The sequence below is a fragment of the Semicossyphus pulcher genome, unplaced genomic scaffold, assembly GCF_022749685.1.
Source record: "Semicossyphus pulcher isolate SPU_LCO1_2020_fin unplaced genomic scaffold, fSemPul1.0.p SCAF_6, whole genome shotgun sequence".
NCBI classification, from domain to species: Eukaryota; Metazoa; Chordata; class Actinopteri; order Labriformes; family Labridae; genus Semicossyphus; species Semicossyphus pulcher.
In genome coordinates, this window is record NW_027211737.1 from 4,547,746 (window position 1) to 4,573,647 (window position 25,902).

The 25,902-nt window shown below is 40.9% G+C and overlaps 1 protein-coding gene across 1 annotated transcript in view; it reads left to right on the forward strand.

The window, feature by feature from the left end:
- The window catches only part of whrnb (whirlin b), a 97,052-nt gene that overhangs the window by 65,449 nt on the left and 5,701 nt on the right, over window positions 1-25,902 (forward strand). Inside the window, exons 5-11 of the mRNA XM_069683670.1 lie at window positions 874-910; window positions 5,857-6,042; window positions 7,847-8,038; window positions 15,220-15,294; window positions 15,997-16,708; window positions 20,810-20,985; window positions 24,607-24,738. Coding sequence (XP_069539771.1) covers window positions 874-910; window positions 5,857-6,042; window positions 7,847-8,038; window positions 15,220-15,294; window positions 15,997-16,708; window positions 20,810-20,985; window positions 24,607-24,738 — 1,510 coding nt within the window. The remainder of the gene's footprint in view (window positions 1-873; window positions 911-5,856; window positions 6,043-7,846; window positions 8,039-15,219; window positions 15,295-15,996; window positions 16,709-20,809; window positions 20,986-24,606; window positions 24,739-25,902) is intronic.

Here is a 25,902-nt window from a genome sequence, read left to right on the forward strand (position 1 = left end):
TTATAAAGTCATAAATTTGCCACGTACAAAAACTAAAATAATGTTTATAGTAACCTTTTTGAGCCACGACTCCCCAAAAAAGTAGGTTGTGTTGCATATTTAGCCTGTTTTCTCTGCACACAAGAGAGGAGAAAGACTGAGCGACCCTCTGCTGCAGAAACACACGTTTCTATGCTCACTGTTTGCCCCAGGGGTGACCATCACACATGACAGTAACCCTACGCTCTCATGACGGCTACTGAAAGGAAACAAACCTGCATTACAGACCAACAATATACAAAACTACTTTAAACACTCATACAAACTTTATTTTAATAGTTTTTGTTTCTGGCAAATGTACAACTTCGATGTCAGAGATATCCGAACAGTGAAATTGCTTTCTTCATTGTGTTTGCTGGTTTTAAACTCTGTCTGTTCGTCTCGGAGTGGAGGAGACCTCAGCAGGTATTTCTTCTCTCTCCTGAACAATGAACACCGTGGCCAAATGGTCGTCCTGTGAACTAAATCTCATCTTATGTAAGCTGCATCACTGTTTCGGAGGTCCCAGACATGAAGGATTGTGTTTGACAGTAAAGCAATGTGTGGAGACCCCCCCCTCCTCCATCTGTCTCCCTAATGGAGCTGGCCCTGATTGAGAATTTGGGGAGGTATAAATTTCTCTCCCTGCTGCTGCTTTGGAAATCATACAAGGTGTCTCTCAGCTCCACACATCATTAACTCATGTTGCCTCTGTGCTGCCTCAGGGTGGGCCGGGCTTTAATGGTGTTTTTAATGTTCTTCATGCATAAAAGTTGGTGAGGCGTACATGTTTTTATGCTTTCAATTAAGTTTGTTTCTTTAAAATGATATGCATTGTTTCCTTCTCTGTTGCAGACCCTCCTCAGCCAGAGCTACACCTGTTTTAGGAAAGGTAAGAACGTCAAACATGTCAATATTATACCGCTGTATTTTCATCAATCAACTATGTCCACATTTTTCTAGTGATCAGCTACTTAGTGGCATTCTTGCTTCTTTTCAAATAACACACAACATCCATTGTTTAAAAGACTTCCCACCTGTTCTGTAAATTTCTCTGCTTTAAATTAAATAGATGATATGTTTAAAACTGAAGCACTCATGGTTATGGCCATTATTTGGAACAATACTGAGATCACGATTATTTATTAATTTAACAGAGCAAGGCTTTCAGCTCCACTTGGTGCTGCATTCAGGCTCATGTACAAATTTAGCATCAAACCAAGACTTAAAATCTGTTTCTTTACCTGAATGTGGTGCACCATGGGTAATCTCATTGTGTTCAACAAGTTAGTCGTGCTGCTTTGCGGCACAGACGCAGGTTTCATGACCTCTCTGCTGATTGTTGATTCTTCTTCACATCACTCGCCCTAAACTTAAACTTAATGTCCATGACATGTTTGCACAAACAACACTTTAAGACATAACAGATACGTATATTTTTAGATCATAATAAAAAAACAACACAGAGGTATGGCTGAACAATTAATCCAAATTTTATCGAAATCGCAATATGGCCTACTGCAATTTTCTAATCAGATGCAGGTTTCATGACCTCTCTGCTGATTATTGTTTCTTCTTAACATCACTCGCACTAAACCTGAAACACCCCCAAACAAGCGCTGACGAGCCGTTTCAGGGGACCAGCTCTTCGTCTTCTGTTCCAGACATTTGACTTTAGTTTCTCCGACCGTCTCTGTTGTTTACTCTTCCACTCTAAACTGCCGCTGCAAGGTAGGCGCTCATCACATGACATGCCAGCTCCCCCAAAAGGGAAGCCAAAACCACTCCATCGCCCCCTGGTGGAGTGGCTGTTAGTTTAGGGAGCGCTTGATTTGATATGCAGCGGAGTTTTCTTCGGGGGGAGCATTTTAAACGTCAATATCACCACCAACCATTTAATCATGGCAAGACAAAGTTGTGATCAGGACTAATATTCAATTAATTATGTCATTAATTATTAATTAAAGTCATAATAAAAACTTTGTAGGAAGTTTAGTTATAATGTGAGTCAATCAGAAAATTCACACTCATAATTAAGCTCTTCCCAATCATTCATGTAGAAACTCCCCTCAAACTTTATTTTTCATATCAGTCACATTTTTTACACTATCACTATTTAATTTTTATGCATTTGAGCACAATGGAGTAGGCCCTGTCAACATTGGCGTTAAAGTAAAGATGCTTTACCGTGTCACACACAAACATTTTGGGTTATTTAGCTATAGTACGCTCCTGGGAGCTCACAACCACCGGAAAACTCAACACATACATCTTAATCAGTTTGACAAAATGTGCACTTATTAGGCTCATGTTATTATCATGAGTATTTACTAATATGATCATCTTAATTTTCAAAAGTACTGTGCTACATCGTGTTGTTAACATTCAGTGTGCAGAGCCAGTCTTGCTGTTTCTTCCTGCTTTCAGTCTGCCGAACGGCACTAGCTGCCCTCTGCCTCTGTCTCCATAGAGCACATATATTTGAGTGGAATGATGCACATTGATCCCCGATGCTAAAGCTCTCCAGAAAGGATTTATTTCTGATGTACTATCGTCTCTGTGTCGTGCCAAGTTTTGTTGTCAAGTTGTTGCAGATATTTGCATTATGTCTCATGAATTTATGTCACATTTTTGACTGAGCTCTTCTGCTGTGATTGTTTGTTGTCGGGTTTATACACTAATGCCTTTGTATTCAAAGGCATTAGTGTATAAACCCCAGCCAGACATAAATCTATTTGTTCACTACAACTTTCCAGAAGAGTAATGTTTGTATGCGGGCTTCAGGGATTGCAAACTGTGTACTTTCTTTTATAATTTTATATTCAGTTTATAGGAAACAAAAGAAGCTGTTGTTAAATCAGAGTGTGACTATTTACATTTCCCCACTCACATCATATTTGGCTCAGCATTAGAAAATAACTGCAGCATAAACTTTGAAGTAAGGAAAATGCGATGTGGTAGCCAGTGATGAAAAAACTTGCACCAACTTTTCAACAGGTTTCAATGTCTCCCATAAAAGTAGTGCCTCTAAACTGTGGGCCTCACTGTGTCTGGATATAAGAGGGACAATCTTTCATGGTATTTTTAAAATCAAATTAAAAACCACTTGTTTTCACCTGACTTTTAATTTGCAGTACTGTTGTACATGTAAGTTCAGAGGCGGAATTAGCTGAGGTGACAGACAGCTAGCAGCTCCCAGCTGTCACTCAAAGAGGCCACGCCCCTAATGATGCATCACTTTAAGCCTTAATATAATGTAAACAGGTGAGTTCTATAAAGATTCTCATCGTACAGTTGTCATGAAGAGAGAAATGAGCTACAGAGACCCAAACTGTTTTTTGGACCAGGCTGTAAACATGTTTATTTCTGCTGTAAAGTTTAACATGGGGCTCTATGGGGACTGACTCACTGCTGGAGACAGCCTCAAGTGGACAAAACGGGAACTGCAGCTTTTGATACTTCAGCCCCAGAGGTTGCGGCTGATTGTTAACACAGAGGACTGCTAACAAGTTGTAGCTGAGAACTTATGCTGCACTGGTCCCTCTGTGAGCACAATGTAAATGAGGTTCTTGTGGGATATTATCAGCTACAAAGAACTGAATCTACAATATTTCAGAGATGAAGGTGGATAGACGGATGTTGCAACATTGACACCATGTCTGTGAATATGAATCAGTCTGATGCAACTGTTATGGTAATTATCAGCACTTTCTATTATATCCTGTGTTACTAATTCCCCGCCTCCCTCCTGTTGTCCCTTTTGTTGAACGAACCCCATTGACAGTGTAAACAGCTGAGCTACATGCTAATATGTGCACAAAGACAACACAGTGTGCATCAAAGGCTCTGCTATGATTAGGCAGCTAGTCTTCAGAAACAGCTCTGTGCCCCAGGCAGCCCGGACCTAATGAGTTTTGTAATTTAAGATCTGTTGGGTGGCCATGTTGATTTAATGCATGTCCAACAAGCGTTTCAGCAGCCGCTGGGTAACCATTAATCAATCAAGACTGTATAAAGGAGGCTGCTCTGAAAGCTGAATGGGTTCTGCAGGAGTGGATGTGTAGTATTCAGTGCTTGCTTCTTAGTGACTCGAACAGGGAGGGTTATCACAAAGCAGCTTGTTAGTGGAGGCAGTGTGCTGTGTATTAATTAAGCTTCTGTGATGTGATTGGTTAGAACATGACTGCTGACAGGCCAACATTCAGAGGACACTCGACTTCTCTCTCTCTCTCTCTCTCTCTCTCTCTCTCTCTCTCTCTATCTCTCTACACTACACATGCCAATACTAACTCTAACAAATCTGTTATTTTCATATACAACTTATCTGCACCAGCAAATCAAAATAATAGGGGGAAAAATCATCCTAAATTTACCTGCAAACTGTTAACTGCAAACACAAAACGGTCATGCTGAACACATCCTTCGGGTGCTCATAGTCAACCATGTCCTGGGTTAAAGGGTGAATGTCCAGAAGGGAAATGATCTGTTTTATAGGTACACATCGACCTCCCTGCCCTCTTTGCATTATACATAAACATAACCTGTCCACTGAAAATTCCTGTTAAAGCCCTCAGGACTCCATAAAAGGTAATCAGGAGGGCGTAGACAGGATGGGTTGGACTGGGTGATCTTACTTACATGTAAAATATGGCCCAGGTTTACAAAAATAGCGGAATTATCCTTTAAAGTCGAGGTGAAATGAAAAACGTCATTTAAATCCTTTTAGATCCCATCCCCGGTAAAATTTTGCATCTATTTGACAATATAGGCCAAAAAAAATACAGAAAATCCATTTCTTCGTATTTTTATATCAAAATCCGATAATTTTTTCTTCCGGTAAAACTAAATTAGCACCAAACAATTTCAACCAATCAATCTGCAACAACTCGATTAATCTCTCCCCCGTCACTTTGCTACTGTTACCATAATTTGTTCTTTGATCTACAAAAGGGATGGTCAGTGTTTTAGCACAGATGCTTTTTAATTCACATTTCACTTGATCGCCTTAACTTCATTGACTCTTGTCCCCAGCTACAGGCCTCTCACAGCAGACACAATCATAGCCAGTTTCCTTCTTTATAATGTCAGTGCACATAAAGTCAATCATATAACCTGCCAGAAGGAGCCTCAAGGTCAAATTCAATATTCAACTATTGATTTTCCAATCCAACAAATTACAGTGCGAGCTCCTCTTCATCCCTGTATTGTCTTCATTATTCCTCTTTCGGTCCTCTCTGAGCGCCTTAGCCTTCAGCTCTGTATTTTAATGCAGAGAAAAGCTTTCTCATTAATGGACTTTTGCAGTCTCATTTATAATGTTGTGTCTGACTGGAGCTTCATCATCTGAAGCGCGTCAATGCAGGCGCTCTTAAACTTCCATTCCCACCATTTTATGAACAATTTATTTGTTTTGCCCCCACGTTGGTAAATCTTTGTGGGAGGGAAGAATCTTTCCCAGCAGCTTGCCGGGTCCTATTTATTCTCTTTATTTAATACAAAGGTTTTCACAGTCGGTATAAAGCCTCAGGAACTCTCTGAAAGTCAGTCAGTCTACCAACAGTGAGAGAGCTGTTTCCATAAGGCGAGCTGCTTATGAAGATAACAATGATGGAGCCTGAAAGGCAAACAAGTTCTGACTGAGAACCGCCCTGCAGCTTTGAAGTGCTGCCTTTCCCTGAGTGTGATAAGCTCGGGCACTGCCATGTGTACACATGATGAGAGGGGTGGTCTGCACACATCTGAAGACTTTCAATCTGCTCCTGGGCTCTTGTAAAGGGAAATAACTCTTCTTATCCTATATGTATTTGTCCTTATGCATTGCCCTATCTGTCCTTCCAGCCTGCAGGGTACAGAGGTGTTGGCCCCCCAGGTGCTCAGGTGTCTCTGGAGCAGCAGGCCTACATGCTGCTGACGGACCCTGAGAGGCAGACCATGGTCTACTACCTGCAGGAGTACCAGGAGGGCCATATCGGTGTGGAGCCTCTGGCCATGGCTCTGTTTGAGCTCTTCAACACACATGCAAAGGTACAGCAGCCGGAGGGGAGAGTACAGGAGGTCCTCGTAGGGGTCAATAAGAGAGCCGAATATTCTGAATCTGAAATAATGTTCACAACGTACTTTAGGAAGAAAACTTGAATGTATCTAAAAGTTAGTAATAGAAGTAGTAAAAAAAGATGTGGTGACTCACATGTCAGGAACAGTTTAGGGAATTTGTACATCCGGCTTTTGGCCTGGAGGATGAAGTGGATTTAATTAATAATTGATGATAAATGGTTTTGTTATTGTTACCTTTATATCTTATCTATGGATCCTTTCTGTAAAGTTGTCAGATTTTTAAAGAAACAACAAGCCTGTCCGTGGCAAAAACAAGCACCTTTTGATCGTTTGCATTGTCTTGCGACTACATTCCTGCCGTTTCGTTTTTCTGAAGCAATCTGCTGGAGCAGTTCCAACATAGTGTTTACCTGTTAGTCATTTAGATGCCAATTATGTCAAAAATATATAGATCCCAGGTTAAATATATTAGGATCATCCTTCAGAGGATTTTATATCCAAACAAAAAAAGCTATTACAGTGCAGTAAGTCAGCTGTGTCATCCAGCTGAAGGTGTTACACAAACAATCTGCCTCCATTTGAATGCATCCGTTTTTTTACATGACAGTAAATCTTACACATCCTCAGCTCCTGGTGCCAAACTGTCCTTCACAGATTTACAAGCAAATAGCAGAGCTCACGACTCAGATTAAATGCTTCTGTAACTTATGTTACAACATCTCATCAAGACTGTTAACTCTCAGTTTTTGTGTTGCTGGAGACGTGAGTGAATTTTATAGTCTTTACAAATTATTCTTTACAAAGTCAATCAGCTGTAATATTTTTTAATTTTTGTCAACTTCTCCCAACAAGTGAGAGGGTAAATCTCAGAGACAGTGCTCCGGTCATAACATCGGCCTCCTTAGGCACTAATCCCAGAGACCTTTAGAGCCTCACAGCCTGGCTGCTTACAATCAGATATAATCAGAGTTATTGTTACTTACAACAAATCTGTTGTATCATGGCAGAGACTTAGGTCAGATCTGATCTTTAGATGGTAAAGCAGACTAGGATGATCTGGTTTACTGCAGATTCAGGCATTTTTTGAAGTCCAGCGTTCCTTCCTATCCTTCGTCTGGTTAGCTGCAAGCTGTTGGCCTATGTTACATTCAGCTGCCTGCTGTAATCTATTCTTTGACTCACTTTCCTGTGTTGTAAACCTCTGTCAAGCAAACATATTGTAAATCTAATGTAACGTTCAATTCTCACACCAGCACAACCTGGCTGCAAAAAATGAGATATTTGTCACATTTGTGGTTGTCAGTACCAGACCGGTCAGTATGGGCCGGGTCATACAGTATGTTCTCTTACTACAGTGATACTCAATGAACTGCAAATTCATCAATATGTTGATATATGTGAATATTCTGAATTTAATGACATTATAAGTTTAAATGTTAAAGACTAATTCTTGTTGTGTAGATTTTTACTCTCACAGGTGAATAAAGGCAATTGTGTAATTGCAGTTTTGAATGGAGCATAACTGTGTTTAAAATGTCTAGAAACAGTGTCATGTTTAAACGACAACATGTTGATCTTTTTCTCTCTTGACATGTTTTTCTGTACTTTAACTGAAATGTAAGACCCGAGTCTAATCTTGCCCTGGGCTGCTTACAGTGTGTGGGCTGTTTTTGGCCAAGGTCACAATGTGAAGGATGTGAATATTTTAAAGATGCTGTAATCATGAATAAATCTAACACACAGCAGTCATGTTCTCTCCTCTCTCGCTCTGCAGTTGTCCATGTTGTCTGAAGTAAGAAGTCTGGTGGCTCCTCAGGATCTGGAGCTGTACGACAGGCTGGTGCTGCACCGTGAGAGGGAGGCCCACCAGGCCTGGCATGGAGGCATCGGAGTGATGCATCCACAGAGCCACTGCAACCACGCAGCCCCTGTGGTCCACGACGCAGGACTCAGCGTCCCTGCTGCGGTGCGTCCCTTATCTATATTAGCTGAAAATGTGACATTCAGTGTAATAGTGTGTGGGGTAATCCTTCTGAACTGGTTCCACTTTGCTTCATTAATGTGACCTTATTCAAAGATTTTTATCAAATAATTAAGTCGTAGTGGAGCGAGATAAGCGCTGACAGGACAAACTCAGGCTGGAAGTTTAAACTTTTCAAGGTTCTTTTGCGCTGATGATCGCCTTGTTGCTACGTCTTGTTACGTGGCTGCTTGTTGTTAATCTGACAACTAATATTGATAAAAATGACTCACTGTAAGCTATACTCGGCAAGCTGACTGCACAAAGTGCTGCTCGTTGATTTCATCAGCATTTAATACAATGAGCTGCGTCTCCTGACTGACGACTGACGGACATGATGGGTTAAAACAGGTGAAAAAATCATCTGTTGTGCATTTTAAAAATAACCACAGTTACACAGTCCTCTTTAAGGCTGTTAAACAAATTATAATAATAATAATAATACATTATTTCTATAGCACTTTTCAAGACAGGAGCACAAAGTGCTTTCCAGAAAAAATAAATTCAATAATCACAAAGCAGCTTGTTAGTGGAGGCAGTGTGCTGTGTATTAATTAAGGCCCCAGCTTCTGTGATGTCATTGGTTAGAACATGACTGCTGACAGGCCAACATTCAGAGGACACTCGACTTCTCTCTCTCTCTATCTCTCTCTCTCTCTCTCTCTCTCAAATGCACACACACACACACACACACACACACACTCTAACTTAAATGACTCTTCCACAATTTATTAACTAAATTGAAAACAGCCTCAAATTTCCCAACTAAAATCATTCATTGTAACTAGGAATCTACAATCTACAATCTATACTGGCTGCGACTACAGCAAATAGATGAGTCTCAGTTAGCCAATGGTAGTTGCAGTTCCTGGCCATAAATGGAGGGGCAGTGTCGCCAAAATGTGTATGTCTGCCGAAAACAGTAGAAAAATCAACTTTGCAACCGACTTGTAGACTTAATTCTTAATTTTGCATAAATTCTGTATTTATATAAGATGTAGAAATTAAATGACAATGAATTAATAGGATGTTGAGCAAATGTACGTATTAATTGCTCATTTAAATTAATCCAGCCTGCTCGTCTAGCTGATCAATAACTTAAATAGGAAACTGAAATCGAAGTTTGCCAAAATGAAGCGATCACATCATTTAAAACGGATTCCTTGGTTGTTGGCATGTGTTTACTTTGCATTAAATGGCTTTCTACGCTTCGCTGATGCGCAGCAGCGGGGGAAATAGACTCAATGCGTAAAACAAGGGAGCAGAAAATGACTCGCATATTACGCCCACCTCCTGCGCAGCATATTCGGCTGGTGGAGAATGCAGCATTGAATTACATTGGAGCGGCTCTGTCCCAGCACGTGTGTTAAAAATATGCTTCAAATATCTGCTGTCTGCAGCAGACCCCTCTGTCCGAGACAAATTTCTCCCACGGGAGACAAATAAAGATACCTTGACCTTGACCTTGATATGTTACCTGTGTAGATTCCCCAGCATCCACAGACTGCTTGGTCTCAATATGACCGGCGTTGCCAACTGTTTTCCAATGAAAGTAGCTAGCACTAGCTCCAAAAGTAGCTAGAAGTCCCCAGATGACCTCATACGCTAATTTGTAACATCATCACATATTCATTTGCATAACGCTTAGCCCCGCCCGCCCCTGACTGACTGTGTAGTCCTGCTGCGCACGGGACAAGAGGAGAGAGAGTAACTCGGAGCTGTTGGCAAAGGAGCCGTGAACTGTGATTACTCCGTGCAGCAGACATGGATATGATATATTTCACTGGTCTAAAAAAGTCACTAAATTTGTTGCTAGTCACTTTTTAGTAAAAAAGTCACCAAGGGGGTCTGGAGAGTCGCCGAATGTTGGCAACACTGAATATGAAGCTGTAGTTAACATGGTCTCACACTGTCATTCTGCTCGCTCCATTATCCGTGTCTCTCTCTCTCTCTAGTTTTTCTGGTTTATTTTTTCTCACGCTGCGCCTCCCCTGAAGTCCTCTGGCGCCTCACACTTTGAAAACCGCTGAACTAGAGGACAGTGAGGCGACTGAGCAAGCTGCTGGTTTTGACAAGTTAGGATTTGGAAAATATAGAAGACAAAATGTTGCAGAAGGAAATATTGCATTATACTTCTTCTCCAACCCCCGTTCAGAGCTGACTTTCATTATTAGAGGATCCACACAGATCACTGTGTGTGAGGGTCACCACACTGATATGCTCCCCCTCCCTCCATGGTGCTCCATGGCATCAGTCTTTGACACAGATCAGCTCCTCTCTGTGGCAGGTCAGAGACTCTGTAATATTGATGTTTCACTGTTTCCACCATCCATCCCCGGAGACCTCATTCTGCCAGGTCACTGCTTCTGATCCACTTCCTCCTTCGGTCCGTCCTGTTATAAAACCCAACAGAGTAACTTTATCCTACAACAGTTTGGTTTCAGCTCGAGCAAAGTGAGAGTCATTTCCCTCTGCATGATCCTGGCCCTCTGCCGGACTCCTGGTGTTTATATTGCATCTGCCTTAGTGTGATTTGCTGCCTTAAAATCTTGCTGGTGACGCTGTTTGCAGCAGAGCACCATGTGTCTGTGTAATTGCCCGCGCTGACACACTCATTACTGTGGTGGTGAAATTACAACCCCTCAATAAAAAAGCTAATTGTGTTTAATTTACAGGCAGTTAGTTACTCAGCGAGAAACAGTAAGATTCATTGTAGCAAAACTGAGTTGTGACACTTCGTTGTCTCATTAGATAGATATTTCTATGCAGGTTGGCTTACGAGATAGTCATTATGAAGAGCCAATAGCTGTAATTAACATAGTGTAAAATGTAGGAGCATGCCAAGAGAGGGGGTGGAGTGCTTTACGCTTTATGTCAGGGACTAATGAGATATGATCTGCAGACACATCCCTGCTGGATTATATTTACAGTACATAAGAGTACATTTTAAAATTAAATAATGTAGTCAATTTTTATATACATTTTATTTGGCAGACCAAGATCAGTGCTCTGGTCTGCTCTGATTTGTGTGTTTCAGAATGATTGACAGAAGAGAATCCTGCCATAATGAAAATGACTGTTCAATAGACCTTCTCATTTAAGCAGTACAAGTCATCTTACTTTGTGAGTAAGATGTGTATCCAGGGCCAGCTCAAGGCATAGGCGACATAAGCAGTCTCCTAGGGCGCCACGTTCTGGGGAGCGCTGGCTTGAGCCTCAAACGTTTTGAATGCAGCCCCGGGTACGACATTAACTATAAGCCTTCACAGATATAAGACATTTATTTGCAATGTTTCAGTACGAGACCTTCATCAGGCAAAACCTGGTTTTGTTGTATGACTTGTTCCTCTCCTACGCACCTGTTTTGAAACGGATGTGCGAAGCTTTTTGTCAACTAAATTATAAGCCTACTGCCAGGCTGACACCTGCAATCCCAGCCTTTCTGTCTGCTCGCATTCACCGTCACTCTGCTACTGTCTCTCTCTGTCTCTCTCTCTCTCTCACTGGCTCGACTGCTCACTCACTGCGCACTTCCTGACACAAGTTACAACGAGAGGAGACCAGAGATGTGAGAGGTTCAGGTACAGGTGGGAAAAGTCAAACTTGATCTTCAGTAGAGGGGAGGGGGGGAACTTGGCCTCTAGTACCGTCTCAATGATTGTTGATTTATGTTTTGGTGTAGGGCTAGGCAATATGGCCAAAATCCTATATCACGATATAGGAATTTACATATCTCAATAACGATATATCATGTTTTCTGGTCATTTCAGAATCAGAAATCAGAATCAGAAATACTTTATTAATCCCTGGGGGGAAATTCAGTTAAATAATGTTAAATAATTTAACAAATAATTAGTCTTAGAAATAACCCCATGGTAAAGCTTATTTAACACATAAAAAGTACTGAGTTTCCGTTTTCACTTGAGTTCTTTTCTGCACGTTAAAGGATAACTTCAACCTAGACCCTATTTTCCCATGTGTTTGTGAGGCAGCTCGAGCACCCCAGGGGGTGCGCGCACCACACTTGGAATCCCTGTAATAGAGAAAGGAAGGGAAAGAGAGGCAGCAGCATGACAGAGAGAGGAAAGAGAGATGATAAGAGGTACAGCACTACACCACATAAACTCTATCTGAAATATGTACTGTATAGTGAGTCCATTAACAGAGTTAAAAAACATTGTAATTTTACAATAAACTCGTGTTAACAAATTAATTTGACATTTTCCCATCTCTAGTCAATGTTAAATGAGGTACACATTTATTAAATGTCCGTGATTACTGTGATTGTGAATAAGGAGGGCATACAGTTTCATCAATTCATTCGTGGTCTAAGGCCCGACGATGTCCTGATCCTCAAATACACATTGTAGTAAACTCGATCTTTATTAAAATATCAAATCTTATCTGGTCTCTTCTGGATAACTGTGTTGCCAAATGTGATGCGATATATTTAAAAGATGGTATTGTGTGGCAGATGACTGATAGTATACCATTTGAGGTGTGGGACACTAAATCCTAAGCCCACCTCGGGCACCAGAATGGCTCCAGTGTATCAGGGGAGCTACTTCACTCCAGTATAAGTAATATGTCTTAAAATCATCTGAAAAGTTTTGAATATGGATTTCTAGAATAACGGAAACTGAAACGTAAGTGTGAGTGTGACGGAGTGTGAGGGTGGTGGCTGCTTGCCTGCAGTAAAGGACTGAACTTAGCCAATTCACTTAATTTCAGACAATCGACAGCAATTTAAAATATAAATTGGATAATTCCCCAAATCTGCCTCCCACTGATTCCTTAATGCCCAGTTCCATTTCAAGAGTTCAATAGGGAATAATAAGATTATATTAATATAATGACATAACAATCCCCACAGACCTTTTGGAGCATGGATTCACTTTTTAAAATGGAGTCTAAGAGACAACTGTGTGATTCTGATGGGAAATAAGTGGAGGATGCTGCTGTTTAAGTTTAAAACCAATAGAAAGCATATTTTATTTTAGCTGAAATATTAAAGTTTTTTCAATAAGTAAATCTGGTGTTGTGGTGACCCCTCCTCTAATCCAGCCATGAAAAGCTCATTCAATGATTGATGCTGTGAACACGTGGAGACGTTGTTAAGTGAAAAGAAAAGCCCTTTATTCTTTACACCTGTGCTGCTCCTCATGTCAGAAGGAGGCTTACGATCCATATGGAGGTTTAGAGATTTAAAATCACCAGGAGATAAGGTTTGGCCTGCCACAAATAAATTGGGACTGCATAGAAACAAAGTAGTTTGCCTGGATGGTTTTTCAGAATAAAAGCTGTTACACTCTAACGCAGGACACCTCTGTGTGTTAAACCAACATACAATGCTGATGGATTGATTAAGCACAAACAATGATCTTTTCCTGAACCTGACCAAACTGTTTCACCACATACAACAAAACAGTAGATCTGCATGGATTACTTTTTTGGAAATGATTTAGTCAATCCGAATCTCTTTATATTTCAGCTCTGTTTAGTCATCCATACATTCCAGTGTAATCCCCTGGTGCTGATCAACAGTTGCAGCCGGTTGCAGCTGTGCAGCAGTAAAGTTACAAGGAGCACACATCTAAGAGTCTCTTCATTAAAGGATGATGACAAACAAACACATCATCTCTGTGTGAAGTTTCAGTCAGGCTGACCTCTCCTGGAACTTTAATCTGCACGTTAACACAAAGATCAGCTTCATGAAGTACTTTTGAGGTCACAGTTTAGGCTGACTATATAGCCTCTGGGAGTGATGGTGAATTTTTACAGTTATCTGATTAAGCCAATATTTAGCGATAAACGAGCCAAGACTTCCTTTCCCGTGTTCTACATTGTTTACAGACCACTTAGCAACTTGAGAAGCGACCGTGTGTTCATCTGTTTGTGCTGAGTCTCAGTTTAAACAGTAAGTTACACAGAGGCTGCACTCTGGCTGACTTCAGCGGGATGAAGCCGAAAAAGAAACAGATTTTCTTGTGATCGACTTTAATTAACAGCTCTTCAGTTTTCTGAAATAACAACATCATGATGCAGATTAGGAACAACATGAAGCTTTGTCAGGTCTGTCCTCAAGAGGAGAAGAAAACTACTTTAACATGACAAGTTTGTTGAACGGAGGGCGGACCCATCATCTCTGATGCATTCAAGGAAGTCGGGAAATCTAAACGCTGAACGGCTTTCATGGCACAGCGTCAGGGAGTTTATGTGAAGTTGAATCTTAGATCTAGAACAGATTGTTAGCTGTTAGCATGCAGATGTCTGTTTCAGAGATTAATAAGATAAATCGTTGTCACATGACGCTGATGGGAGCAGAGATGTCATTACAGCGGATTATGTTCCGCCTGCTTTTGCTCTCCACATGGACTGTTTTTCATGCATATGCTGCAGCCTGCTGATACGTGATTAGTCAATACAACTTGGACTACAAGCGTACAACGGAAACCAGAACACTTCCTGTACTAAAAATCCATCTCCCTGCCTACAGATTCTACATAGTAATGTAGAATCTGTAGGCAGATTACAGTTTAGGTATTTTATCCAAAAAGAGACGACAACCATTGTGAGCCAACGAGAATCAGACACACAACACTCTGTCTGACACAGGATGGTAGGCACAGCCCCCGAAGAATTACTGTTTTCAGGGAGTCCCCAAAGAAATCATGGAACAGGACTCCCAGGCGACAGAACGGGTTCCAGGAGCAGAGCGGTTGGTTCAAGCCAACAGACTAAACAACAAACCCACAGGTTTCTACGTACTATGTGTTGTAAGCTTCTTATTTTCAATAGTCTTACTCGTGTCACATATGTTAATTCATAGTGAATGACACTGGAAGACGATCTGGACCTCTTTAAAGTCTCCTGGGGCTCCCTGAAGCCCACTGTGAAAACTCTGTAGAGATGAAACAAAAGAGCCTCGAGCCTGAAAGGACCTCAAACAGTTCAGCTGTTGCATAAAAAGCTGTCTCTCAAACACTTTGTTCTAACTGTCCAAACTTTCCTGCACTCATTATGTTGTCCTGTGGGGCAGATCCCATCCATCTGGCATCTGCATTAAGTAGGCTGAAGTAACAGAATGAGCCATGTGGTACTAAAACGCTTCATACTGTTTCTTTCAGACTGACGGCTCTGCTGGTGGCTGGACGGAAAAAGGAGAGGGGGAGAACATTAATGCCTTACAAAGCATAGCACTGGTATGTGCCAGTCTTTGTTTAGATGCATGCTTGTCCCTCTTTGAATACCGTTTAAAAATGGAGATAAAATGTATCGCACCACAATGCCTCTATATTCTGAGAGGCCTAATTAGCTTCTCATAAGGAGATTTAGAGCTGAGAGTCCCACTAGGACCTCCATTAAAGCTGTTCATTACATCCCACATCAAGAAAGTGTAGGATTATTATCACTGCACCGACTGCAGCAGAGAGACTTCACACAGACCATCGCTCAGACACAAACAAGTCAGGGGACTTTAGGAAGACAGACATTTATGATGCATGATGTGTAGAAAGATGGAGCGATGGATGGTCAAACAACACTTTTACATCCTGGTTTGTGCACAGATTGAACCATCTTTAAAGCGTCAGAGGCGTTGCAGATTAATTATCCCACAGAGCCAGGCTAGCTGTTTTCCCTGACTGCCAATTTTCCATTCTGCAAAGCTAAGCTCAAACATCATAGCTCTATAGCCATACATTCAACACAGAGGCATTAAAATGAAATTCCTCATTTCTTTTTCAGAATTAAAGAAGTCAGTAACCACAGGTGTTAAATCAACCCGGACTGACATCTTAAGGATTTTTATCTATTTTTTTATTTAGTTACTTATTAAGCTCAGAGAGATAACTGCACCTATCATGCTTGATTCACGTTTCCTGTTGCCTTCTTTTCCCTGACAGGACGAGAGGCAGGCTTCAGCTGAATCTCCTCCCCCCTTCAGAGCTGCTCCCCTCCAGGCTCAGAGCAGACCGTCCAGAGAGAGGGAGCTCAGAGGGAAGCCTTCAGCCCGGCTGGTGCAGCCCAGCTCCAGTCTCCTCTTCAGTGGCCCCACCCGGCTCCTTCAGGAGTGCCTCCACAAGTCACTTAAATCCCTCCCCACCATCAGCCAGCCCTCCCCAGTCTCCACCCACCACTCCTGCTCTGGTACCTGCCACCACACTTCGCTTCCCAATCAACTCCACCACACCTGCCAGAGCTCCCTCCAGCTCTCCGACTCTGAACACCTCAACCACTCCCACTTTTCCCATCACTTCCACCACCACGCTGCCCCCCACAGCCGGCCCAGCTCGGGACACCACACCTGCCCGGGCTTCCTCCACCACCGGGACTCTGCTAAGCCGGAGGTGTCTGTCAGACTCTCTTCCAGATCCAACTCCTACGAGAAGTCCTCCGTCTTGTCAAAGTCTGCCTCCTCTTCCAAAGCGGCCTCTCCCATGGTGTCCCCTCATCCATCACCCCGTCCCTCACCATGCCCCTCCCCCTGCCCCTCCCTCATCACACCTGCTGCTCCACCTTGTAGTCCTGACCGGCCCTGCTCGCCGGCTCTCACCCAGAAAATCATCGTAACTGACATGAACCGGCTGTCTGCAGACTCCAGACCACAGCAAAGAGGTACACAAGTCTGTGTCTGTGTGTGTGTGTGTATGTGTGTGTGTGTGTTGTCTCCCTGACTAGAAATATATACAGTTTAAAAATAATACTTAAACATAAGATATAACACCAATAGAGTTCGTATTTGTTTACCTAATGCAACTTTACCAATGACTGTATTAAATAACACATCACTGATAGCAGGGAGTAAATATACAATGTGACAGCAGATATATTCATTCACTTCTTCTTATTTTTACAGTGTTAAAAATGCGAGCACAAAATACTGGAGTCTGGACCTTAATGTAGGCCCCCCACAGTCCCAATACATATCACACATGATAAATTCTGCTTTAATCTAATTTACACAACATTGACTTTGTATTTTGCACAGATGTTCTGTTTCCATGAACGTATTGATTCCAAAACTTTAATTTGCCTCCTTTGTTAAGCTATTTTCAATGACAGACTATGTTTCCTGCAGATGTTTCAGAATAAAAGCCTGCCTGGAAACGTCCTGTCGTGACAACTGAAAATCAGTCTTTGTCTAGGATTGGTGAGAGAGGGTAACAAAATATCAGCCAGCACAACATTTCAGTAACGTGGTCGACCATTATTGCTTGCAAGCAAGAGCCATCCTGTAATGACTGTAGAGTAACAGTTTCTTCCCCTTCTTATAACGCTTGAGACAGTGGACTTTAGGCTTTGACAAAACAACAGGATACACATACTCAGGATGTCATTTGAGTTCATTAAATAATCAATATCCCTATCAATCATCCCTAATCTTCTTTTACTCACATCTCTCTGATACAGCAGACAACGTAACACACATAGGAAGGGGTTTCACACTCCCATCCAGACTAAACTTCCTTACATTGAGCGATCTTATTTATCATTGGCTTACAACATAAACACACATATACAATGGTGAACACATGAGACACATTTCTTCACTAGTTAGGAATCAATTTTCGACAAAGGCGTGATCATATTCACAAACACATGTTCATGGATGAAACGTTATGTTGATCACAGGAATTTCCCTCACAGTCCTTTGACCTCCAGAAGACTTCCGAGTGTCAATCACACATATTGCACAACATAAGGCCTCTGTCATTGTTGGGCAGGAGTGACCATATTGTAATTAAAGGTGCTATATGTAACTTTCAGAAAATCCTCATCCCTAGCGACACGGTCGGTCGTCGAGGGAACCTTCTTGTATGCGCTCGCGCGGACACTTGCACACATGAGCGAGCATCCAGGGTTTTTGCGGAAGATGCGTCGCTAACTGGGCGTACTTGTGATTTGTTCCGTGAATGTCGCCACAGACACCCGGGCCATAAAAATATGATATAGTGCAAATGCAAAGACTTTCATCAGTGGGCCATAGGCTCAGTCACCATTGTGTTACCTCATTGGTGATAGATAGTGACTTAACAGACCTTTATTTACATGAAAAAGTTTGAGATTACACCTTTTAACAGCATTATTAAATATAATGTTTCACTTTTTTTTTGCATTTTTCCAATTTTTTTAGTCAATTACAAAATGACAAACATTTGTAGACTGCAAAAGGACAGAAATTATATTTTATCTTTATGTCACCATTGTTTCTCTACTGTAAAAATTATTTCAAAACAAAAATCACAAAGTGCTTCACAACCGCAGAATTAAAAAAAAAAAGAGTTCGATTCCATAAGTAACAACATAAACGCATCGTGACAAGAACAAAATGGTAAGAATAAACTAAGATGGAGTTTATGCTGAAATGTTAAAAGAACTATTTAGATATAGAGAATATATTGGATAATTACACATCACAGAATGAAGTAAAAACCAAGACAAAGATAAAGTTTCCTTTGACCGGCTCGCCCCCCCCCGGCGGTGCATACATGAGGCAGCCTTCATACAGTCTTGACCTTTGTGTGTTGCATGTGAGAAAGGTCACTGCCCAGCACTCACACACAGCATCAGTGTCATCAGAGATAAACCTCACACGTCTCAGCCTGAGGAAGAATCACCTGTCTCATGCTCTGTTTGAAATTAACCCACGGTTGACATTTAACTTAGGCTTACTACGTTGTATCATTTTTGTTATATAACAAATGTTTTACAACCACAGTGTTACTAAAAGGAACTTCACATATCACACATCAACACATGCAATGAGGTTTCACACTGTGGAGAGGTTTTTGGCTGTGAGACTACGTGTGGTTTATTATTCTGTGCACAACATCACAAAAATACTGACTCTTGTGAGCGAGTGAGTGAAAACAATAATGTGTTTAATCTAAGATAAGACCGCTGTGGGCCAGGACTGAAGAGAGAAGAACAGATACATTTTTATAAAATAAGTAAAAATAAATAGAAACAACAAAAAGCTTTGTACAACAAACAGGTGATAGTGCCACATAAAATAATTCAATATTTCTTAAAAGTAAGTCCAGAAATCCAGTAGTGTGTGGTTATATTGTTTATATACACAATAACTTCACTGTATATTTACTGTAAAGAAGATATGAACATACGATAGATGGACCCTTTTAACCCTCCTGCGGTCTGGCTGCAGGATATTTGTATGATCCTGTTTAAATGATCTGAAATAAAACCCAAAGTAAGTAGAGCCTTGATCTCTCATCTCTTCACAACAGAAAGTCAGTGCCTCTATCTTCCGTTTCGTCTTCTTTCACATTTGTTAATGACGTCTTTTTTGTTATTTCTGTAATTTTATTAAATTAAAACCAAAACAGGAGCATGACTTACAAAACCTACAGGTTAGGTTAGTTTACTTTATTTGTACCCGTAAGTAGATTTGCTTTGCAGTGAGTGAGTCGGCCTCCTTTTCATGATACATAAAGGGACAACAGTGCTCGAGACTAAAAGGGTAACCCTGAGTAAAAACAAGATAAAAATAAGAATAATAATATACTATGCCATCAGTAAAAACCAGGTAAATAAAACCAGGTTAAGGATATAACGTTAGTAAAAACCAATATGGAAAGTGCCATCAGTACAGATATGATGACAAGAAGATAAAAAGGTTGTCAGTGTTTCCTCTCGGATTCTTCTCAGCAGTGGGGAAAGAGGATTTTGTTGTAGCACCCAGGTCTGTGCGCATGCACACATATCAAAACTATTGCTGTCAGGTGATAATAAAAATGAATCTTATTAATTACAGGCTTTGTAATTAATTGATTGCAATTAATCGTATATATCAATGATTTCTGTGAGAAGCACATCACATGTAGACTGACCCTCTTTCTAGATGCATATTTCTTACTTCCACACTTTAATTGTATTCTCTTCTTCACCTTATTAAGTTTTAGTTCACAATCTACTTTAATCTGATCACTTTGCAAAACACACCTGCACACCTGCTCTCTGCACCGCTGCTGGCCCCGCCCCCCTCTGTCTGTCTGTCTCTCTGTCTGCTTAGTTGTCTTAGTAACTTATTGTTAGTCTTCATCAGCAGTCTGTTTCATCAAGTCACAAAAGTTAAATATTTTCTCTCGTAAGTCAGTTCTCACAGCACCAAGAAATGACATCACAATAAGAAAAAGAAATGTCGATAGGCAAGGCAAGTATATTTAAAGCGACATTCATACATAGAGCAATTCAAAGAGCTTTACACAGTTAAAAACAGCATTAAGAGCTTTAAAAGAAAAATGACATTAAGCAAAAATAACACATTAAAATACAAAATATATTAAAATATAAGATCAGGTCTGGTCAGAACTAGGCAACAGTATTTGGGCTTAAGTTTACTTTCTCTTTAATTATAATTTATCTTAGTTTGTAGAGTTCCCAAAATTATTTTTCTCTTGGGTCTCAGGCTCCTTCATTTCTCAGCACTACAAGTATTACCAAGTAATGGAGTCCCAGACTCGTACAACTGTGTTACAGTTAAATTTCTTAATAAGTTAACTCATAAGTTAAACTTATTCTCTTATTAGTTTCCTTTGTAGGCACTATATATCCATTACAGATGAAACTATCGACCACTATCGTGATATCAACTATCACGATGAACCGTGCTGAGGGCCACTATCCGAGATCAGTCAACACCCGTCCTCATGTATGTACTGCCTCTGTACACTAACATGACATTGTCCCATCCAGGGGCCACCCTGTCCCAGCTGTCAGACAGCGGGCAGACTCTGAGTGAGGACAGCGGGGTGGATATTGCTGAGGCAGGAGGCCTCAGTAAGGACGGCAGCCCCCGACCCAGCAAGAACCAGCAGGGCCATCAGGAGCAGCTGGGGGCCCACGCACCTCCTGCAGGAGCCACAAGACAGGTGAGTTCGCTGTCATAAATTTTTTTTAAAAAACACTTCAACAACAATTATGCATGAGAGTGCATGAGAGTTTAAAAATGCTGTTTAAGTCTGAAATTCCCTCACATTGAAAGTGTCAATAACAGACAATAACATTTACAAAGACTGGTTCACTGTTGAGATTATTTCCCACCATGGTCTTGGTGGAAATATAAAAGGGGAAACATGAAACTTGAGCTTAGACACAAGCAGCTTTTGGCCACAGCTGCTCGTGTGTGTGCAGTGTTTTGTGCTGTTTCAGGCCCCAATGTTAGCTAGGTTAGCATTATGAGTTAGCAGGCTACTAGCGGGTTATTTTCTCTCTCACTGCTTCAACACTGATTCACTGGAGCTACTCGCTGCCAAACTTACACTGCGTGCTAACAGCAAGCGAGCATCCAACTCTGACATCACATTCAGTGAGGACAGCAGCCTCTCTGGAGTCTCCTGCATGTTTACTGTCTACCCGCTGGAGAAAGCGCTGCTATTTGTTTCTGACAGCGTTCAGGTCATTTAACTTTTTTTTTTATATGAGCCAAGACTTGAAACTTACTTTTCACTTAAACATGTTTGATTTAAATAAAGCCACCTTACATGAAACCATCGAGGTGACCGGAGCACACCTCAACTCCAGTGAAACTCTTAGGATTTTATTTCGACATTGGAAACCTGTTTGCAACACTTACAAATGTGTTTGGATTTAGGCCACAATTAATATCAATAACAAGTCTCTTATTAGTTTATAAGATCAGCTGATCATGTTTTCTGTTCCCTTCGTTGGCTTTAGGAAATGAAGCTAGCAAAAATAACTCACACCACATTTTCTCAGAGACAAACGAAAGCACTGCACACATGACAGTGAGATTAATTATCCCCGACTCATAATGCTGAAAGCACTGAGGGCTCTCTGTGTGTCTGCAGGCCAATTAAAAAACAAACAGATTAGAAAACTAACAGAAAAATGAAGTACGCTCTGTCTCAATTTATTTGCATCAGAGGAGGAGATAGTGTCAGGGACAATCCATCACTCACAGAACAAAATGGGACGACAAAACAGTCATTTAAACTCAATTTGTTTTCTTATTTGAGTGTAATAAGATGTTTTTTTTAATGGTCTGTGTTTGTAATTTAGAGGTTTGTCTTGTTTGTCTTCAAACCCTCTACCATCTTACCTGGGGGAAAATAATTGTGAAAGAAATTACGCTTAAAAGAATAGTCAAAATATTACAGATGAGCTGTGCCATTTGGGCTAATCCTCAAATTAGAGCAGGCACAAGACACTGAGAAACAAAGAGGAGAAATTGGTACAAACTCAAAAACATTAAAGCAGATTATAAAATAACTGCATGATGCAAATTTTTAATCACAGAGGCTCAAAAACTCCGGACGTATTTCATGCACAGACAAAAGCACACAGATGTTTTGCACAGTCCATTGGCACAGCAGGAAAAGAAGTCCACAGAATACAACCACTGGATGATTTAAAAAGAATCAAAGGCAAGCTATAAGCTAATAGGATAACCAGACGGCTGGTATTTGCTTAATCATCACCAGTCTGTTGGTTAGATAAAAAAAACACTAAAAATAAATGTAAAATTCACTTTCAAACTGCAGTAACTTTTGAACTCTTGTATTACTCCAGCAAGACAAGAAAGCTTCAGTCAAATATTCAAAGTGCTTTAGAATAAAAGCATTAAACATTTAAAATAATAATAAAAACCACAATGAACATAAAATCTACAATAAAATAATGAAAGCGGGCACAAGAGATGAAGCAGGTTTAATCATACACAATCATCACAAGGAGAGTTTTACTGCAGGGTGAGATGGAGAAAGAGAGAAGGATATTTATAGGGATCTAAGATTTTCTGCAATGCAGTAAACATAAACAGATACAAGGAAGTTTGATAATAAAATTGGAATAATATGTAAAATGTGGAATATCACAGGAATTTTCCAAAATGTGGATCCAATTTAACAACCCTAACCGGCTTACATCTTTTTGAGCAAATTCGGCATGTTCTAAATAAACATTACATGCAAATCCTAAACATGTTTAAAATAGTGTACTCTTACAATGCAGAGTAAATAACACGAGGAAAAGGAGGAGCTGCTGACAGGCAGGAAACTGTGAATAAGTCGCAGGAGGAGATGAAACAGCTCCAGAAAGATCTTGAAAACCATCAAGAAAAAGAAATGTTTCTGTTTCATCTGATTTCTCAGCTGCACTTCAGTGAAATGTAATCCTTTAAGTGCCACAAACACTGACTGCATCACACAGAGAGGCATTGTTTTTTGCTGTAGCAAACAATAAACCATACGGGGAGGATTGCAGATTCAGTGTGGTAAGATAAAGACAGCACTTTACACTCAAACTGCTTCAGCATCCCTCCTAAACCTCAGACTTTACCTTTCCAGTTTCAGTTATTCCTCCTTGTTTTCCAGCTTTATCAGAAACGCATGTTTCTAAACTTTTGTTAAAACTGTTTGCACAGTTTTCTTTACCGACATGTAGCTCAGCTCAAAGCGGCTCTAACATCTAAAACATACAAATGCTCCTGTAACAATAAAGACACAATTAAGGATCGACTCTTGTACCATTTTCTTTAAAGCATTTATCTATGTATCTGCTAGTCTTTATTGCACATGCAACCTATAATTACTGCAGTTATACAATACTAAACTATCCACTTTACATATAGAGGAGAGCCACAGTTACAGAAACACAACAGAGGTAGTTCGTCCTGTCTGGCTTTGAGCTTCATGTCTCACACCTGGGAGATAATCTTTGTTCCTGACTGGTGCATACCTGGCAGTCTGCTGCAGATGAGTCAAAGTCATGTGGCTGATGGTCGTACACTTCCAAACTCCAAAGGGAGATCATTTCATTCAGTTAAACAATGAAGAGTAAAGGGGAAAAGAATAGTAATGCCATGCTGGGATGTTAACTACTCTGAAGCTCATACAGTTTCCAAACATATACAAAATGTCTCGATTCTGCCTCACTTGCCACCTGTCCCCACCAGGCACTAGTCTCTCATAGAGGTCATCAGTGAAAACAAGTGCTCATTGTTGTACGTAATTGTCCCAATTAGGAGTTAGTGAGCATATTTATGTTTTATTTGCCAGAAGGAAAAATAATTGCGTTTGTTACTTCAGCTACTAATAGTTTGTGGTCTCTAATTTAGGATACACAAAGACAATATGAAGATCAAAGAAAACTGAAACCATTTCCTTCCACAGTATTTATGGTACACATCCAGGGTGACAGAGGTAGTTCTTTGAAAAAGCCTGAGTAAGAGGTTTAAACTAACCGACGACCTCACCGGTATGCACCTGACCACTCACAGTAAAGTTTAAATCAAGTTTATTGCCAAGTAGGTTTACACATACAAGGAATTTTCCTGGTGTTTCAGTGCAGAACAGTTAACACAGAAATAGAACAAAAGTAACACCTATGTCAGAAGTAAGGTAGCCTCTTACTTCTGACGTATGTTTGCAGGTCTGATCGAGATCTACGACATGTTGCGGTGTTGGATAGATAAAGTTTAATCTTGCTGTTTCTTGCTCTAATTTGTGACTTGTCTTCACTTTGTGTCCCAGCAGACGGCCTCCCCTGTCCCAGCGACCATGGCCACCTTGGTACGAGTGATGAAGAATGCCAACACCCTTGGCATCGCTATAGAGGGCGGAGCCAACACACGCCAACCTCTGCCACGCATCGTCACCATTCAGGTGAGACAGCAGTGTTACTGGGTTTGGCTGATTTATGGACAGAAGCCTTTGTTCTGTGTCAGTGTTCAGTGTCTTTACTTTAAGGTACTGAGCTTGACTCAAATGAAAAATTATGCAGAGAAAATTCACTCGAGTCTTTTCAATAGAAACTCTGTCTACCTTCAGCGTCTGATTATTCTTCTTTCAGCGTCTTACCTTTGTTTTGCACCGGCAGCTCTCTGAAGCAATCAGTCCTACATACACGCGTCTTGCTGTTGATATTTCTCTCCGACATCTTTCCCAATCTGTCAAGTTCAACAAAGAACCAAGAAAGCAAAGTGGAACATTTCCATAAGTGTTTTATATGGGCTGATGGGTGGAGGCGATAACATCAGCTAATCACTGAATGAGTTACAGCCCCAGTCACCTCAGCAGTCACCCCCCCTCCCAAGCACACACACACACACACACACACACGTGCGCACGCACAACTTAGTTTTATGCGCTGGGCATCCTTGAGGAGTTTTGTGACTGTGCAGCGATTTCCATAACAATGACTCCTTTCTCTCGTCTCTGTGAGACTCAGGACAGCGGATGACAGGGAATGTCAGCCTGTATGCTGATGACCCACACGCTCATTTAGCTGCTCATCAGCCCAACGTCCCCCACAATCAGCTCAACATGGCAACACAGCAACATGCACATTTGGCCAATTATATTCCAATAATTTCATGGGGATTTAATCAAGGGACACTCAGGTTTCCAAATGGTTACACACAGACAGTTGAATCACTGTTGGTGTTGAAGAGACTAAAGTGTACAATAAATTTAAATATTAGTCATTCTAACCCCAGCTGACTTGACAGAGTAGACGAAAGGCTTGGCAAACAGGATATTTTATTTGCTGTGGCTACAGATTTCCTTCTTTTATAACAGGTTCTTCTTCTTTGTCAAGCTTGGCACCTGCTGCCCTTTAATGTAACCTGCAAGTTGGAGAGTCTGCTGTGTTATGTTTTATGTGTAAAAGAATAACGCGCACAGCTCCAAAACTTGATAGGAGATTTGGGTGAACTGCAGTGAAAACAAAACTCTGGCACTACAAAAAGTAGTATTTATTGTGGGCAAAAACAGTGAACGGTTTTCAGCTATAAGTTGTTATCGGACTGATCATAAGAAGTGGAAGTA